This window comes from Populus trichocarpa, chromosome 2 (assembly GCF_000002775.5).
Source record: "Populus trichocarpa isolate Nisqually-1 chromosome 2, P.trichocarpa_v4.1, whole genome shotgun sequence".
Taxonomy (NCBI): domain Eukaryota; kingdom Viridiplantae; phylum Streptophyta; class Magnoliopsida; order Malpighiales; family Salicaceae; genus Populus; species Populus trichocarpa.
In genome coordinates, this window is record NC_037286.2 from 23300850 (window position 1) to 23319777 (window position 18928).

General features: G+C 30.3%; 2 protein-coding genes across 3 annotated transcripts; one reads left to right on the forward strand and one right to left on the reverse strand.

Moving 5' to 3' along the window:
* Positions 1–3735: 3735 nt before the first annotated feature.
* LOC7471134 (uncharacterized protein At4g13200, chloroplastic) lies at positions 3736–7599 on the forward strand. The gene is made up of 3 exons (XM_002301740.4): positions 3736–4096; positions 5069–5223; positions 7045–7599. The coding sequence occupies exons 1-3, from the start codon at positions 3838–3840 to the stop codon at positions 7258–7260; spliced, it is 630 nt and encodes a 209-aa protein (XP_002301776.1). The 5' UTR covers positions 3736–3837; the 3' UTR covers positions 7261–7599.
* A 668-nt stretch (positions 7600–8267) lies between these two features.
* On the reverse strand, positions 8268–12647 carry LOC7488623 (guanine nucleotide-binding protein-like NSN1). Of its 2 annotated transcripts, none has more exons than XM_002302996.4 (10): positions 12527–12647; positions 12380–12423; positions 12046–12290; positions 11526–11643; positions 11282–11455; positions 10925–11142; positions 10397–10661; positions 9512–9691; positions 9187–9398; positions 8268–8756 (listed from the first exon to the last, which is right to left on the reverse strand). In XM_002302996.4, the coding sequence occupies exons 2-10, from the start codon at positions 12396–12398 to the stop codon at positions 8385–8387; spliced, it is 1803 nt and encodes a 600-aa protein (XP_002303032.2). In that variant the 5' UTR covers positions 12399–12423; positions 12527–12647; the 3' UTR covers positions 8268–8384. The 2 variants fall into 2 exon arrangements, with proteins under 2 accessions (XP_002303032.2, XP_052306384.1); XM_052450424.1 differs by having other exon boundaries at positions 9181–9398.
* Between the last annotated feature and the right edge of the window lie 6281 nt (positions 12648–18928).

Here is an 18928-nt window from a genome sequence, read left to right on the forward strand (position 1 = left end):
GTTTTGTTTATTTATTTACCGGTAAAACCACCCTCTGATTTTTTTATTATTTTCGGAAAACGCCACGAAGTTTGGTTTTGAATTTTTTTTTATTTGATTTTGATATTTTACGAAGAGTTTTTCTTCTCTTCTAGAAGAGTTTTTCTTCTCCTCGGTACCAAGGTCGTTTACGAAGAGTTTTTCTTCTCTTCTAGAAGAGAAGAAAATTCATCTCTATTTTTCATTTAATTTCGAAATTTTTTTATTGAAAATCAGGAAATGGAATATATTTGCATTAAAATATTTTTTAAAAATAATAAATTAGAAAATATGTTGAGGTATTTTTTTCATTTTCCGTTATAAGGACTAGATTATACAAACTAAAATTATAAGGACTACACTGTAAATATACCATCCTCCAAAAATAGTTTGATCACCATGTGAGTTATTTTTATTAAAATGATTTTTAAAAAAAAATAAAACAATAATATTGTCTTTATAAATTTTGGATGGAGTTAACAAATTTTATTAAATTAATATTTAATTTAATTCAATTAAAAATTCAGTTCAAGTTAGAATTTAAATCCTAAATATCTTAGATCAACCCACCTGGGGTTTATCAGCTATGATACCAAACACCTCCATAAAAATCTATAATATACACAAATAAACTATAATAAACCCACTAGAAATTAATTCCATGCAACCTGTTTCAAAAAATAAACAATATTTTCCCCAAATCTCAAATCCTCCGACGGAAATCATGGCAGATCTATCTTATAAGTTTTTTAAAAAAACTCATTCTATTTTTGCTTTCTTCCAAAAAAAAAAAAACCATCGGAGTTTTCTTCATATGCAACCATATTAATACTTCAAAAGTATTTGTTTTTATTTTTAATTTATCAAAAATATTAGTCAACTTTCAAATTGAGACATAGATAGCGATAATAATTTAAATTCAAATACGGTAGATACTGACCTGACCTGAATAGATAAATTTTTTGGACCTAATGGATAATGAGTAGGGTATGAATATTACAAACCCGACCGAACCTAACTCGAACTATCTATTTATATTATATAGATATATTTGTAGAATATTTATTTTTTTAATACAATATAATATATATACATACCTTAATATTGATATAAAATACACGTGTGCGCGCGCACATATACACATACACTAATTATTTTATTTTTATTGATCAATAAATAATAATAGATAATAGATACCCATAACCCAATGAAGAGTTTATGAATATTTAAATTTCTTACTCGATTGATAATGAGTAGATAAGGATATCAAAAAATTAACTATTGATACCCATTATGATCCTTGAACATGGATAAAAAGACATATCTTTTTATACTCTCTATTTTAAAAATACATGGTTTCAAAATTATTTTAAAGACATATTTATTTTAATCTTTATCTTTTCAATCAAATAAATTTTTATCTGTTTTGTCTTTATTTTTTTTATTCAAAAAACAATAACTAAATAATACCTTAAAAATAGCTAGTGACTTGTTAAAAAATTAGGTAGAACACGTGTTTTGTGAATGGAAAATTGGATTTATACGTATAAAGTACAATCCGAGTTAGAACAGGATCGATATTCCAGTACAAACTTTCTTTAATTTCCATATAGTTTTTTTTTTCATTTAGTTATAATAGTGTAATTAAATCTTGCTCAGCAAGTCAACCCAATAATCCATCAATACACGAATTAGGGTTGCTACTCTTGAAATAAGAACAATATTGGTGGCATTAAATGGCTTAGGAAGAGAGTTATTTTTTAGAATATTAAGGGATGTCAATATCATCTATATGCCAATACTTAAAGATAAAAATGGTATGGGCATTCTAGGTTGTTTGGAATTGTGTTTTTCTTTTTTCTTTTTAATTTTTTTGCTTATTTTGTTTATATATATTTTTGGATTGTTTTGATGTGCTGATATTAAAAATAATTTTTAAAAAATATTATTTTGATGTATTTCTAAACAAAAAAACATTTTAAAAAACAAATATTACTACATTCACAAACACTCGACCATGTCGTTCTTAATTCGAGATGCCTTGAACATAGTGTTTGCTCAACTACAAGCATTTTATGTTTAAACCCGATTTAAATCCAATCCCAACCCAATTTTTGGATACTCCGTATTCAATTGCCATATGCATTTTGAACTCCATTTTAACTTAATTTTTAGACACCTTGAATTTAGTGTATAGTAGTGTTTGATATTGTGATGGAGGTTTTTTTAAAATATTTTTATTTTTAAATTTATTTTAGCATCAATACATTAAAATAATTATAAGAATATAAAAAAATAATTTAAAACATTTTTATTTGAAAAACACAACCATGCACAATACCAAAGAGGTTATTACTCCAACCCTTAAAACTAGATTTACAATTCTTGTCATACCTCGTGCATTTCGAAATTGATCCCAATTTATTCACGACTTAACTCCTAAACTAGTGTTGAAAGCTTTTGAAAACCATTTTTTTCGAACGTTTTAACACCTTATTGTCATTTTTTGTTTTAATGAAAACAAAAAAAAAATCAAGTTTTCTATTAAAAAAAACATAAAAGATAAAATAAAAATGAAACCAAACAAAGTTGGGTTTTTATTAAGGTAGTGTTTGTTTTTACGGTCCAACTATATTTTTTTAAATTTTATTTTAAATAAAAAAATTTAGTATTTTTTTATCAATTTAATATTCTGATATCAAAAATAAATTTTTAAAAATAAAAATATATTATTTTAATATATTTTTAAATAAAAAATACTTTAATAAATAATCGCTATTAAAATGCGAAATATCGGGTGGATGAAAAACCGAAGCAAACAATTAAGGCCCTATTTGTTTCATGAAAAATAGTTTCCTGAAAAACAATTTTCAAACTTTCATGTATTTGTTTGTCATTAGAAAAGTTGGTTAACGGAAAACACTTTTCAGTATAAAAAAAATTTGGCTTGATTTTCAGAAAAGTGTTTTCCTTTTATTTTGGGCGGAAAACACAAAAGTTATGAAAAATTTATAAATGTCATGTTATTTGTTGATTATATCAAATTTGGTTCTCAAACTTTTGATTGTTATATATTTTGTTTTGAATCTTTTTTCTTTCAATTTTATCGTTAAGAATTTGATTTAATTTGATTTTTATATCAACACTGGTCCTCATTTTTATTATTTTTGTTTGCTTTTCTCTTATCATTTTCTTAGTTAAAAGTTTTTATTTATCAGATCTGGTCTTCATTGTTTTAATTGTTATTTATTTTATTTGAAATAATTTATGAAATTGTAATTTATTTTTAATTTCATCATCTTTTAATTTTTTTATCTGTTAGATTTGATCTTTATTATTTTTATTTTTATTTATTTTATTTGATATAATTTATAAATTTTTTTTTTTCAATTTTATTCTCATTCAACTTTTTAATTTGTAAGATTTGTTTCTTATTATTTTAATAAACTTGAAAAAAAATATTAACAATTTATTTTTTAGTTTATTTTTCATGACATAACCAAATACTGGAAAATATTTTTTAATTTATTTTTCATAATACTACTAAACTTAAAAAATTTATTCACTTTTCATAAATTTATTTTTAAAAAACATCACTTCGCAAAAAAAAATTTTTTTTTTTTTAGTAAACAAACGGGCATAAAATACTAATGACCCAAGCTAGGCCCAAATCCAACGAAATCGGATAATCCTACAAATTTAATTATCCCAAGTCCTAACATTTCCTTCTTACAACATTAACCAAGTAGAAACAGGGTGAAACCGAGAGACGGTCGGAGGCAGATACTGTGTGAGAGCAACACTAGCTAAACGTTAGCCATGAGTGGGATTTCTGCTTCTGCCTCAGCTTCCCCACCATCTCATTGCTTCTACAATCTTCAATCTAAAATCCAAACCAAGCAAGAGCTTAGCTTTGTTAATCCTCCTCTTATCTCACGTTCTTCATCATCATCATCATCGCATATAAAGCTTAAAACCCATCTGGGTCTGAGGTTTGAAACAGCTTTGAGAGGCTGTCATAAAATCAATGTACGATGCAGTAGCAGCAGTGGACCTGGTGGCCCTGGTTCTGCTTCTGGTACATAGAGTTCTTTTTCTCTTTATTTTTGGTCTATGTATTGATAGATATTATATTATTTGGTGGTGATTTGAGAGAAATCTCTTTATTTGCTCCTTATTGTTTGGATTTTGTGAATATCAATTTGGGTTTTTATCTTATTTTGAATCTGATAAGATAAAAAAAATTGCTGGTCAAACACTTTCCAGATAGTGTTTACTACTGCTGTGCCCATGTTAAAATATTGCAAGCGGAATAGTTGTTTGTATTTGTTGTTAATCATGTGAAACAAATGGTTTCAGAATGCCTGTGTATAAATCCGATTACGCAAATCAATTTGGAAAGAAAGCAGTCCTCCAAAATATTTTTTTGACAAAGGGTCAGTTGTGGTTTAAGGATTTCGTAGAGAGTTTCTTGAAACATAAAGGGACTTTCGTTGTAACTAATGTGAACAATGACTTTAGAATGTCAAGTTTTGTGCTACTTAGGCTCGTAAGTGCAGCAGTTTTTTTAGTGATTGTGTATGGATGTGAATGTATTGTGTGATTTTATCACGAGACTTGTCAATGCTGAAGAGGATGTATAATCTAGTGGCCAAGTTTCATTATGATTTCAAATACTTTGCTGAAGATGTTGCCCTTGATCTTTTATTTGTTGGAATTGTGATTGGCTCCTTAGCGTTGCGCATCTGTTGTGGAAAAAATTGATTATTAGCAAACATTTCCTACAAGCAGTTACTGTAGTAATTAAGAAGCATTTATATTTGATGCTTAAACTCTTAGAAGTTCTTTGAATCTTTGATAATGAATGATGTAAAGAGAGATTGTTGGGTTTTATGAATTACGGAATTTTGGAGAATTGTGAAGTGTAAACCACTTAATGAATTTCGGGCCTACAAGATCATGAAATATTGGAAATAGGAAGTGTGATAACTGTAGCATCATGTGATGTTGCTTCATTGTTGCTAAACAATTGAGATACTTGATTTTGCAGGTGACAGTGATAGCAGGAGTGTTCTGGATGCATTTTTCTTGGGAAAGGCTGTAGCAGAAGCACTTAATGAGCGTGTTGAATCTGCAGTTGGGGAGTTTTTAAGTACAATTGGCAGGCTCCAAGCAGAGCAACAAAAGCAAATACAGGACTTCCAGGTAGTAAACTACATGTATTGTTATCAGTCTATATTAAATTTATTTATAGTCAAAGAGTACTTCCTTTTTACATTCCTTCTTTTATTAATGGATGGTTCTTTGAGCAAATTCGTGCTGTTGTGTTCAGGGTGGAGGATGTTTAATTGTGTTCCACCTGTATTCAGATTCAAGAACTGTCATAGCAGATATTCTTTAAAAACTTTCTCTTAGCTTTTTAATTATAGTGGCATTACGTGTTGAATTTTAGGTTACATATTTATGTTTTTATATGTTTTAATGATAACAATAAAATGAAAATTGGACTAATAATATGCTTTCTTGAGAATAAGTGTTAAACATGTTTTATACAAAGATTATATCAACAAGCATGAAGAATTTCATAAAGACATCAATGAAGAAATCTAAGAAGGTGTTGTTCTAGGATTAAGTATAACACCTAAAAAAAAGGTGAATAAGGTGTATCACTAATATTAACAAATAATACAAATTAAATCAAATAAACACAATAATCAACAATATAATTAAAGTGTTTAAAATAAATAGGTAAGACGGAGAATTTGCAAACTCGATTCTTAACATCGTTCGGCAAGTCTATATCCACACCTCAAGTACTAAATCGGACTTGAGCATTGTATTCTTTTACTTGTCCAAGTTGTATAGTAACAATAACCACTTGATGAATTCACATCAAAAATTTTACACCATTTAAAGATGTTCCCTCTTCAAGATTTTTCTCCCACTTAAAGATATGTCCTCTTCAAGATTTTCTCTTGGTGAAAACACCTCACCAATGTCAATAGTTTTTTTTTTTTCTAGATCTTAAAGGCTTACAAATGTGATTTTTTTTTATTGTGAATTTGCATTCTTGATAGAATGGGTGTTACAATTGAAAATCTTGGTATCTCAATATCTCACTAGATAACACATATAGGACAAAAAAGTGTTTAAGTGTAGTGATAATAAGAATATATATTCTTGTACTATGAAGGTTTGATTGCACAAATATGAGTATACTTAAGGATTGATGATTTTGAAGTTATTTTGCTCTTAAAATAGCTTGTATATAATACATGTTCGGATTCTCTTACTAATTTTACAGTTAAAGAAGATATATATATATATATATATATATTTCGCACCTGGGATATGGTGTTCTATCCATACCCGTTAGCAATATCTCAAAGTGTTTGAAAATAGAAGTTAAACATTGACAGAAAAAGACTTGTTTTTTTTTATCAAGATCATATTTTTACCAACGTAATAACATTCAAAGATTTTTAATTTTTTTTTCAAATAGATCAATTGCTATAGAAAGAGGATTTAGGCATGATTTGTGTGCATTTGATATTGATTTTATTTTTTAACATATAGGTTAGAGTACATTGTCTTATAAGAAGAAACTCACCTATCCTAAACTTATTAAAATGATTTTTTGCCAAGTGTACTTGAGTTGTGAGTATCTTCCTTTTATTTCTATACTATAGCATAGCTGCAAGATCTTTTTCTTGTTCTTGATTTATATGTTTTCCCTTTTGCTAAATTGTTTTCAAGGCAATGTAGATTATATGGGCTGGGATTAACTTTCGCAGGCTGTCTTTTGTATGAGTGGCTGTGCGTTATTTAGTTCATTCAAGTAGTTGAAATTATTTCCATGTAACCTAGAATGGTGTATATACATCTTACAGCTAGTATTTTCGACCTTAGTAGAGGTTCTAGTCTTCGAACCAGTCATGGTCATTTGCTCCTTACATTTTTAGCTTTATTGCTCTATCCTTCCAATTTTTTGGTGCATGTATCTGTAAACCATTTGATCATGTGCAGGAAGATGTGTTGGGAAGGGCTAAAAAAGCCAAAGAGCAAGCAGCTCGCGAAGCCATGGAAGGGCAAGGAATCATTCCCAAGCCTACTACAGTAGAAACAACATCGGTCAACCAAGGTGTTAGCCAAACACCTTCACCATCTACAGCCAACGCTGTCAAGACAGATTCAAATCCTGCCACCAAGGGCCCTGTTTTAGGGGTGTCAAGTGATGACTGAGCATCTATCTCTGTGTTCTATGTGTGTTGAGTGTTAATACATTTCCATGCGATTAATGGGTTGTCTCTCAGCATGGCATACATGTTGCTAATTAGTTAGTTGCTAAACGTTTAGTACTACAGAACCTGTTCAAATGGACTGCAATGCTTCCAAGAATCATTACCACCATCACCATAAGATCTAGTGACCAGTTGTTGTCGTTTAGGAATTAGGAAATCTTGCATGCTCTGATGATTGCGTTGTCAAACATCAAGCTCCCGAATGAAGCTGTGTTTTAATAATTCGACACTTTGAATGTAATACTTACAAGTTTATAAACTCAATATCCTATTTGATAAAGTAGTTGAGTCTATAATCTTTTGATTTTTTTTTGCCACAGGTGCAATCATGATTTACTCCTTTCATGCATATTTTAATTAAATGATAAAATGAAGAGCACAGTTGCTCATTTTTATTCAAGATTGGAGGTGCGGCTGTGAAAGGCAGAATTATAGGCAGCCTTTTGGGTGTTGCATCTGGCATGGCAGCAGGAAGGTGGTTTTAGAGATGGTCCGGGTGTGATGGTGCCTTTAGCGGATCTTTTTTTCGGTGCCATCAAGAATTTTTTGTCTAGACTGGGAGGTTCAAGTTCGTCAGGCCTCAAGAGGAACGAAGAGAACACGATTTAAAGTTCTTAAGCCACATCAAAATTCACAATTCAGTGTCTCATCTTCAATTTTTAACAATTAGATTTTTCATTTTCAAGGCTTCACAATCAGATGTGGTTGATTCAGCTTTTTGCACTTGACTGTGCTATTGTAATGTTCGAACACTAGCACTGTTTGGTTAGCTAATTGAGCATCGACACAATGCTTAGATCTCTTTTTTTTTTTTTGGATAATTTCGATGCTACATCAAGATGTAGTAGAGGTAAAAAGCATGGAATTTATCTGTGGAGAATGAATTTTGTGTTTTCTTCTAATTTACCCGCCCCCACCCACCAAAAAGGAATTCATGATATCGAGGCATGGTACAAGCACATATGAAATAAATTAATCTCGCTCTGTTGTTTAACAAAATTTCCAATTTGCTGGAATCAGAAAGAGTTTGTATTTCCACGGTCCCCCCCCAAAAAGGCTAAATCATTACTCATCATCACATTGAATACCAGACATAGGCACCTCAGCAGGAATTGGACTATCATCATCCATCTTACCACTCCTGTCTTCAACATTCATGGCCGAACCTTTCTTATAATCCACTTTAAAGTCATAATCACCATCCATTGTATCCACTTTAGCCGCTTTTTTCCTCCTTTTCTTCTCTGCTCTTTTCATCTTTGTATTCAGTATACCTTCTGCTGAATAGAGCTTCTCATTTTGCCTGCTAATTTCAGTTTTTGCCTTAGTCTTGTTAGCATTGTCATCTTCAGACTCCATTGGCTCGTCATCATTGTTAACCAGTTCTTTGGAGCTTTCATCACCTTTAGTTGATGGTTGAACTTCATCTCCATCTCCCTGATGTGTGTGACAAAATGTAATCAGAAGAAAATATTGAAAGAAACTAAAAAAAATTGAGATAGAAGAATTAGATGTCTCGAGAAATAAATCTTTTATCAACATTGAATTATAGGAAGAGCATAGTAATAGTAAGTTTACTATAAGCAGTTTTCACATGGGAAACTGCAGCTTTCCCCTCCATATGGATATTGAACTTGTAAAATATAAGGTTTATACAGTAAAGCCAAAAGCAATGGTTATATAAATTCTTTCTTTGGGGAAGGCTTCATGTGAAACATCAAGAGATGAATAAACCAGTCACAAAAACAACAATGCAGTCATCAGAAACCATTTGCAATGAAAAAGTTTAAAGAGCAAAACTGGCTCGCTTCATAGCCTAAGAATGTTAACACTTCTCAAATGCTGAGACCAATAAAAAGACACAAACCTCAATCAGCTTTTCATCAAAATTGAGAGGGCAACTAGGAGGAACTTCTACAGGATTGTAATCGTCAGCAGACTTGAGGCTTCCAATGAATGAGGATTCACCATTGTAAACTTCATCAATGTTAAATTCCTTCCCTAACTCTGAAACAATCTTTGCCTCTGAAGGCTCCCCTTGATTCCTGGCTGGGGGCATTGTGTAATATGGTATCTTACCTGTAAAATATTAAATATATACCTAAGTAGGAATTTCTTTCTTTTACATATGCAATGTCTTTGAGGTATGTCTTTGTTTGTAGAGATTGTAAAATTTCATTAAAAATGCGTACCTTCATTCCAGTCATGCAGAACAATTCTAGCAGCAGCATCAACATCCACAATACCACCCTTTTTGAGTCTACCCCTTACAGTGGCCACCTTTTGTAGAAAGTCATCAACTGAATCAAAGCTAGGGATCTTGTATAGCGTTACCAACAGTCTATCTGGGCACAGCTTGAGAATTTCTTTCACTGCATTGTCCACAGAAAGGTAACATGCATCAGTATGCTAATTATATTCCTAACATGAAGGTTTCTGACTAAATGCAGTCTGATATAAACTCGTACAAACTTTAGTGCTCAAATCACTTAAATTTATAGTCATTTTTCACATGTTTAAAAATCATTTCCAGGGAATAGAGTCACAATGAGACATTCTCTACAAGCAGCAAAGAAATGCCAGGATGCTTGCATTTATCTTCCACAGGAGAAAAAGGACACAGCTCTCAACATTAAATTTCAAATTCAAAGAAAATCAAAAGCTATTTGCTAGACGGTCATCTATAATGAACATGCATTGCTTTCTAGCCAGTAAATAATTATAATAAATCACAGTAGCATGATCCTTTCAGAAAGGCAAGCATACAGCAACAAAATGGTATCTGCAAGACTGGAACATTCCAAGGAAAAATAATCCTTCAAAATAAGCATATCAGTAAGATTGAAAATGCTAATATAGCTCCTCTTAACCCCTAACTCCAGCTTGCTCATCTACCTTGTCCTCTTTTTGTTACAGAAATACAACTGCCATGTTTAACCAGACTTGCGAGATCCATTATTCCATCAAAGTAAACATTCATTAAAAAATAAAAATAAAATAAAATAAGCAATAAAGCAGCTGGTCCAAGACAAAGGCAACACTGTTGAAATATTAACAGGAAAGAAAGGATCATTTACCTGGACCAACTGGATCGTCCAACTTCTCTATCCTTTTGCAGTTTCGAAGAGCTACAGATGCATCACTCTCCACAGATTTAAGCATAACAACACCAGGACAGTCCAACAATTTAACATTCTTGTCTAGCTGAACTTCTTGCATTGATCTAGTTAATCCTGGAGTAGAGCCAACATTGACAACATGGGATCTCTTCAAGCTGTTAATTAGACTACTCTTGCCAACATTGGGCAGGCCAATTACACCAACTGTGATAGATTTCTTGATCTGAAAAATCCAAGGTATAGCTGGGATTACTACTTGCCAGAACAAGATTTTACAGGCTTCAACACCCAACTTAAAACTGTAGCATATATTAAATAAAAAATTTCCCATCCCCTCCCCTCCCTCCTATCACATTTTTTTCCCAAACAAACTGTAAATAAATCACTGCTCAAATGAGTGAAAAACCAAATATTATGCAGATATCTAGGCACTCCTTAAACTTCAACCTCAGCACCCTCTTAAAAAAGAAAGTTGCCCTAACATACCTCATGGCTTCTTGAGTAATTTTTCAGCAATTTAATAAGAGTTTCAGCTCCAAGACAATCACTTGTTTGTAGAAGATTGCTCGTTTTGGCTGATTTTGAGGAAGATTTCCACCCTAAGTTTGATCTCTGCTCTTGCGTATTGCACTTAAATGCAACTGCCGGGAATTCTTCTCTAAGATACTTAAGCCATTTCTCAACAGCTTCACGAGGGACAAGATCTAGAATAGAAGAATCAATAAAGATAAGTAACCAGTGGAACTGCAAAAGTTTAGGGAAAATGGAGCATTCCACCTGCCACGTCGCATTGTTAATATATTCAAGGAGCAAGCAAAACTGTAATAAAATGAGAGAAATTACCAATTTTGTTTAGAAGCAACACTAGGTGCTTATCATAACCCGATTTCATCACCATCTTTTCCATATCAACACATCGTGTACCAAGAGGATCCCGTGCATCTAGGACCTCCAGGATGACATCCGATGCTTCAACAACTTTAACCAGCTCCTTGTAGAATGCCCTATCAGAATTTTCTGCACGAGAATAAATGTCAAAATAAAAGCACAGCAAAAATTACACATGTTAACTTGGATTCTTCTTTACCTCGGTTTCTCGTGATTCCTTTGAATTCTACACCACCATTTTGGTCTCCAGTATTTTGTTCTTTTGCCGAATCCATAGTGCCATCATTCTCTAACAGCCCCAGCTTCCTCTTTTGAGCCTGAAAATACATATGAAGATGTGTTCCTAGCAATGGATGAAAGGTACAAGACAAAATTGCAAGTCCTATTTAAAAAGATAGCAACCTGGAAAATGAACAATCCTATTTAAAATTGTCTCTTATAATCGATTCTGAACCAAACCATTCTGCCTAGCTCGATCCTAAAGCAATTGGAAAAGTAAAAAAGGCTACGTATGCATGTTCAGAGCTGGTTTTGGAACTGCAAACAGTAGAAACTTTGCCAAGCGAACCCATCAAAGAAGCTGACTGCAGCAGCTTATTTATCTAAATCTTTACAGATGCAAACCGCTTTGTTGACTAAACTAAAAGACCATCTATGTGAATTCACCAGACCAGCAAAAAAAAAGTACTAAACAAATATGAAGACAATGGAAACAATACCCTCTCTTTGCGGGCAGCTTTTTTTTGCTCCAACTCCTCAATAGCACGAGCCCTGCGAGCTTCAAGAGCTTTTAGCTCCTGTTCCTTGAAAGGCCATTCATTAGGAATACCAGGGTCCTTCTCAACCTTGCGTTTTTTATCCAAGCCAGACTTCTTAGCTTCTTTGGCCTTCTTTTTGTGATGCTCCTTCACTTTCCTTATAACCTTATACTTCTGTTTCAACGACACCCTCTTACTCTTACTCTCTACAGAAAAACATAGCACAAGAAAAAAAATCAAGACAAATAAAATCTTTTGTGCGGATATTGAGATTAGAGAAAAGGGTTTTGCTTACTTTTGCTCTTCTTCACCATGTTTGATAGCTATAGGTCTGATACCCTGAAATTATAGCATAAGATGCAGGACCGAGAAAGAAATATCTTCAGACCTGGATGAAGGTAGAGAAAGAGAAGAGCAAGCGTTGAGAGTTATGGAGAAATACCTGGAAGAGGAGCTGCTTGTTTTCTTTTGAGTTTAGGGTTCAGCCAGCAGAATGGAGAGGTTGCTAGGGTTTTTGAGAGGGGGGCTTGTATATGGGTCAAATGAAACGATGATCCATTCGGCACCGTATGTAGGCCCAAGCCCAACTGGGAGGACCTGGTGGCAAAGTAGTGGCCTTGGCGTTATATATTCACCCGAACCCAGTAGATATTAATCCGGGTGAATAGGAAGTTTTTAGATCTTATGAGGTTCGGGTTGGTTCGAGTAGAAATCTAAGATAAAATAAATTCCCAATATTATATCCTTTATGAATCTACTTGTTTTGATAAGTTTATGAATATAAATTAATAACATGTAAAATGAATAAAAAAATTATTATTATTTGCTGAGTAATTTTTTCAATACTAGCAAAATATGTTAAAAAAAAATGAAAGTCTAGTGAATTCTCTTGTCTAAAAGAGTAAAAAATACAAGATCGTATAATAAAAAGCAACATGGATCTAAGTTATTTTTGTATTTTAATTTTATTGATTTTTATTTGATTTTTTTGTTAAGCATTTTTAAAGTTTTATATTCAAAATAAGGTGTCAATAAAAAAACTATATGGGTTGAAACTTGAAAGTGATCCACGGGCTTATTTTACATTGTTAAGGTTTTATTAGCTACTTGTCCACGCTCCGTTGTAGGTTAAATATTTTTATTTTTTTAAAAAAAATATATGTGCAAGTTTTTGATTTTTTAATGTATTTTTATAATTAAAAAAATATAACAAATCAAAAAGTATATACACACATGTAATCAAATAAACTAAGAGTTATGTGCGCTAATAAATAAATCATTAATGACACCTAAAAACACAACTTGAAAAACAAAGAGACAGATGTAGATTAAGATATTTAATCTTGAAAAATAGAACATTAAATTAATTGAATAAAATAAAAAGAAAAAAGGAATAACATGTAAGGCTGTTTAAAAATATCATATGAAAATAAATATTTTTTATTGTTAAAAACATAATTTATTTATATAAAAGATAAAAACAAAACCATAGACGAACCAGAAAAATATCTTCGAAAATTAAATGCATAACAAAAAAATCAATATTATTTAAAAGAGGTCATCTGAACAAAATAAAAGAGACGAGGTTTTATCCTTTTTTTTTTCTTTTAGTTTTTGAACTTGTCACGACACTTTATGTCCTTTCAATTGTATTCTTTAAAGTTATATTTTTATGGCAATCATGTCAGGCTTAAGCATCTTGGATTTGAGAGTCATGCTAGTAACAGCTGACGCGTCGCCTGTCGAGGCAAATGACGTGTCACCTGTTTTGTCCAGATTTTGATCATTGTAATGGCTGGAAAATTAGGGTTTACACTCTTTTGACCCAAAAACATGTTTTGCAACCCGTTGTTTGACCCAAAACACCCTAGAAACCATAATAAACTCATTTATGACCTCAAAAAACCCTAAACATCTCTCTAAAAACCAAACACAACCCAAAATAAAAAATCAACCCAAGGTCAGATTTGTTTTTTCACAAAATTTTAAGATAAAAAAAAAACACCTAATATAAATTCCATGCATCAAATGGAACAATTTGACACGAAAATCTTTCATTTTGATGGCCTAAATCGGTGCTAATATCAAGTTTTTCTTTCCACCGTTGGAATCCAACGACCCCCACTCTTTCTCCTCTCTCAATCAAAGACCAAAAATAACAAAAATAAAATTTATGTACCAAAATAGAATTAGAACAATTTTGAGGAACTGCAATTGTATAATTTGTGTAATTGTTTAAGTTGGAGAACCAAAGTTAATGTTTTCGAAACTTATGGTACATCACCTATGTTTGTCGTGTCTTTCATTTCGGTCCTCCCTCTTCTAATTTCATCCTTTCATAAGAATTTGAAATCAATTGCTCCTTAAATAGGACTTGATCGGTCAAAAAACAAAGTTTGAAGACCAAACTAAAAAAAAAAACAAATTTTTGCACAGTGATAAACGTACAATGAAAATCCCACGCGTTTTAGTATACAGGTAATGTGGTGTATGAATATGAAAAATATCCTATCTTCCTTAAGAATTGATATTTTTAAAAAAAGAATTTTATGAACAATAGTCTTTTTCATGATTATAGATGAGTTTTGATTTGAAAAAAATAAATATATTTTTAGTTTTTTTTTAGTGTAGAATTTTTGTCTATTTTTATTTCCATGTTAAATATTATTCATCTTTTCTTTTCTTTTTCATCCAAAAGGGAATATTTTTTCTATTTGATGTTAGTGGATTTTCTATTTTTTTTTCCTATAAAAAGGTTGTAGTAATATTTTGGCAAATGAGATTTTAAAGAGTAAAAATTAGATATTTTAGGTGTCTACTTATTGTTATGGTGTTTTTGGTATTCTAGGATTTTTAATTATAGCAAACACCATTGTCATGGGCTCTCGACTATGTTTGTATTGAAGTCATGTTATTCGGTATAAAAGCCTAATGATTTTCTGATGATTAGTTGATGTGCGGTGTTATTAGAAATTTTAGTGGTGGCAACCATAATGGAGCGGTTTGTTCAAAGATGTTAGGGACTCATAATTGAGTGGCTTGCATTTTAAAAAGTTATTGGTTTTCTAGTCGAGGAGGTCACACTTGAAAAACATTACATTGGATGTTTTAATAATTGAAAATTTTCAAACAAGAAGGTTTTGCTCTATGAACAAGCTGAACTTGAGAACGGGTTCCTTATAATCAATGGAGATTGGTGCATGAGTTTCATGAAAAAATAAAAAAAATTTCCTTGATTATTTTTTTTCTTCCTTTCCGGTTCAAATATTTCATTATTTTCTATTTTTATTCTCCTAATAGCTTTCCTAGTTTTAATGTTTGAAATTAATAGATTTCCTATTTTTTAATTCCTATATGATAGAAATAGGTTTTATAGTTTTAATTTTATATATAAAATATTATAATAGTTTTTGCCAAGTGAAAACTAGACGAAAAAAATTAAAATATTTCAAATATCTCTCTATAGTTATGAATAGCTCATTAGCATGCACTACGTCATAGATTAGAGTAAATATTTTTCTTTAAGTGTGATAAAAAAAATATAGGTGTTGTTAACACTTTTTTTTAAGAAAAAAAATAGATTTTAACAATGAATTTAAAATCAATTAAGCAGTGAACAATATTTTTATTCAATACTGGGATAGAAATACACTGAATCTACCTGGATCAATATGAGTTGACATACAAAACTTGTAGGAATAATCTTAAAAAATATAAACTATGAAGCTAGATATTCAATTAACTAAATGTTTAATGATGAAACTGGTAAAAACAACATCTGGTTTTTTTAATACCATGTGAATTCGAGTGAACCAACCAAACTTGTGATGCAAGTCATTCATGCCATTAAATTCAATAATTATCTTTCCAAATATTATTTTTCATTCAATAAATTTACATGACAATAAAGTACCTATCAATTTCTTTGTACGAAACAGTTTTTATAAAAAAAAAACATGACAAGGACATGAGATTAAGATAGTAAAAACATATCATTAATAACAATAGGTGAAAATGCTTTTTTTTTAGTTTTAAATTAAATACAAAAATTAGCTCATCGATAACAAAGGGAAAATTACATTAAAAAAAAAGACAAAAAAAAGTATCATAAAAAAAAAACAATAGCCTAATTGATGTAGCTTAACACATCAAAGTTTGTTTGCTGGAAAGTAGTTTCCTTTTGGAAAGTGAATTCTGGGGAAAGTGAATTCCGGGAAAGTATTTTTCGATGTTTGGTAGTGTAATGAAAAATAAGTTGGAAAACACTTTCCAGTGTTTGGTTATGTCATGGAAAATGAGCTGGAAAATAACTTATTAATGTTTTATTTTTTTCAAGTTTATTAAAATAATGAAGAATAAATCTTACAAATTAAAAAGTTGAATGAGAATGAAATTGAAAAAAAATATAATTTCATAAATTATCTCAAATAAAATAAATAATAATCAAAATAATAGAGATCAAACAAAAAATAAAAAAAATTGAAAGATGAAGAAATTAAAATAATAATAATTAACATTTCATAGATTATTTCAAATAAAATAAGTAACAATCAAAAGAATGAGAATCAAATTTGATAGATAAAAAATTTCAATTAAAAAATGATAAGGGAAAAGCAAAATAAAAATGAGGACCAAAGTTAATATAAAAATTAAATTATAAGGGATGAAATTGAAAAAAAAATATTCAAAACAAAAAAAATATATATATAGCAATCAAAAGTTTGAGGACCAAATTTGATATAATCGGCAAAAAATATGACATTTCTAAATTTTTCACAACTTTCAGAAAGTGTTTTCCGCCCAAAATAAAAGGAAAACACTTTCCTGGAAACCAAACCAAATTTTTCTTTGACTAGAAAGTGTTTTCCATTGACTAACTTTCCTATGACAAACAAACACATGAAAGTTTGGAAAATGATTTTCCAGAAACTACTTTCCGAGAAACAAACGCCCTCGGTAGATGATGTTTCATTTGCTAGCTCATATTTTAGCCACCACCGTGGTTGGTGAAAAAAACCAAGGTTATGGGTTTTTTTTCTTGAAAAAAACATTTTTCAACTCATTTAAACTCAATAACACCGTACAAGCACCTTAATACATTAAAAAACCAAACTATCAACCTAATAAACCAAAAAAACAGTATGAGCCACAAAACAAACTAAGTGAAATACTTCGTCCTTGACTTAGATCTAGTTTTTTAGACTATATTGAGACTTAAAACAACCACCATAGGACTCTCTCTACCTTATAAAACTTTTTGATACGAATTTTAACCATTTTGGTGGTCGAAATAAATGTTAGTGGCGAGCTTTTTTCCTTTATATCATAATCAGACTAGCTCTCTCTCTCCTTGCACAAAAAAAATGATTGAAAAATGATGAAAATAAATTTTGATACCAAAATTGAATTTGAATAAACATAAGAGATTGGTCACCTATTAAGTTAAAAAAATGAGGGGCTAAAATAGTTTTTTTGAAAGAAATTATAATCTTCCATTTATTTTGCTTGTGTTGACCATCTATTTTTGAGTTTCATCATCTCTTTGAAAAAAAACTGACTGGTTATTAATTTAAGTCTTAAAGGATTTAAGACTCAAATATTAGTGATTCTTTAAGATTTTTATTTACAACAAATCATATCATTCGCTTTTAGTTATTGTGTGGTGTTAAAAATACAAATAGTTAATGGAAAGTTTTTAAAAGTTGGTGTTTTTGTGATATAATATTTTTTTTATTAACGTGGGTGTCTGGACCAGCTTGTGCGTATCTCGACTAATTCCACGAGCCCTGAAGTTAACGACCATATAAACATTTAATTGTCCTGAGGTTTGTAAGACTCGAACTAGTAACCTCTAGGGAGCAAATTTAAGATCTGACCAGTTAAGCTATACCCTTTATGTTTTTGTGACGTAACATTTGTTCATTAGCTAAGTGGTTGAGAAATAATTTATGGATCAAAGAAAAATAGTAATTAATTAAAATCCAAGCAAACTAACTTGCATGAACCATCCATGACCATGAATGCACGTAATTATTTTAAAAAATCACAAACATATTACATTGCAAATGCTCTTCCTGGTTTTAAATGCAAATAGTTTTTCTATATTGTTTTCCATATTAGAATAATAGCAATTTCACATCCAGATTGTTTTTTTTTTGTCACTTGTATCCCCATACTATTTTGATTTCACGATCACAACCTATATCACATTTATTTTTAAAAATCCTTTAAATTATTTAAAAAATAATGTCATCTATTGTAAATGAAAATTACGTTTTATATGGATATATGGGTGAAACACTTTTGAAAATGAATGGATATCCTTGATTAAAAAATTGGGAAAGAGCATTTTTTACATTTGTTGAATTATTTAAAAAATAACTTTGTTAAAAGATTTTTTTTATAGTTATTAAACTTAGTTTAACAAAGTTAATTAAATAATTCATTAATTTATGATATAATTTAAATCAAGTTTGCTTTTAAAATCATGATCATGAACATCAATATATGACCTAAATAATCCTTGATCAAATTTTTTTCTTTTTAATTTTTATCCAAAACAATATAATTTTATTTTACAATTTCTTTATTTAACACAATATTTTCATTAAAAATAACTCGTTAATTCGAGATATAGCTTAAATCAAGTTTACTTTTGAAATCGAATAGAGAATTTACCTAAAACCCACACCCAAACAATACTTTGATCAACTTTTATAAAAAACAACATAGCTGTATTTTTAAAATTTTTCTATCTAACACGATATTTTCTTAAAAAAAACCCAATAAATTCGAGTCAACCACATGTACATTAGATTAGATCATGAGCAGGAAGTTCGACTCT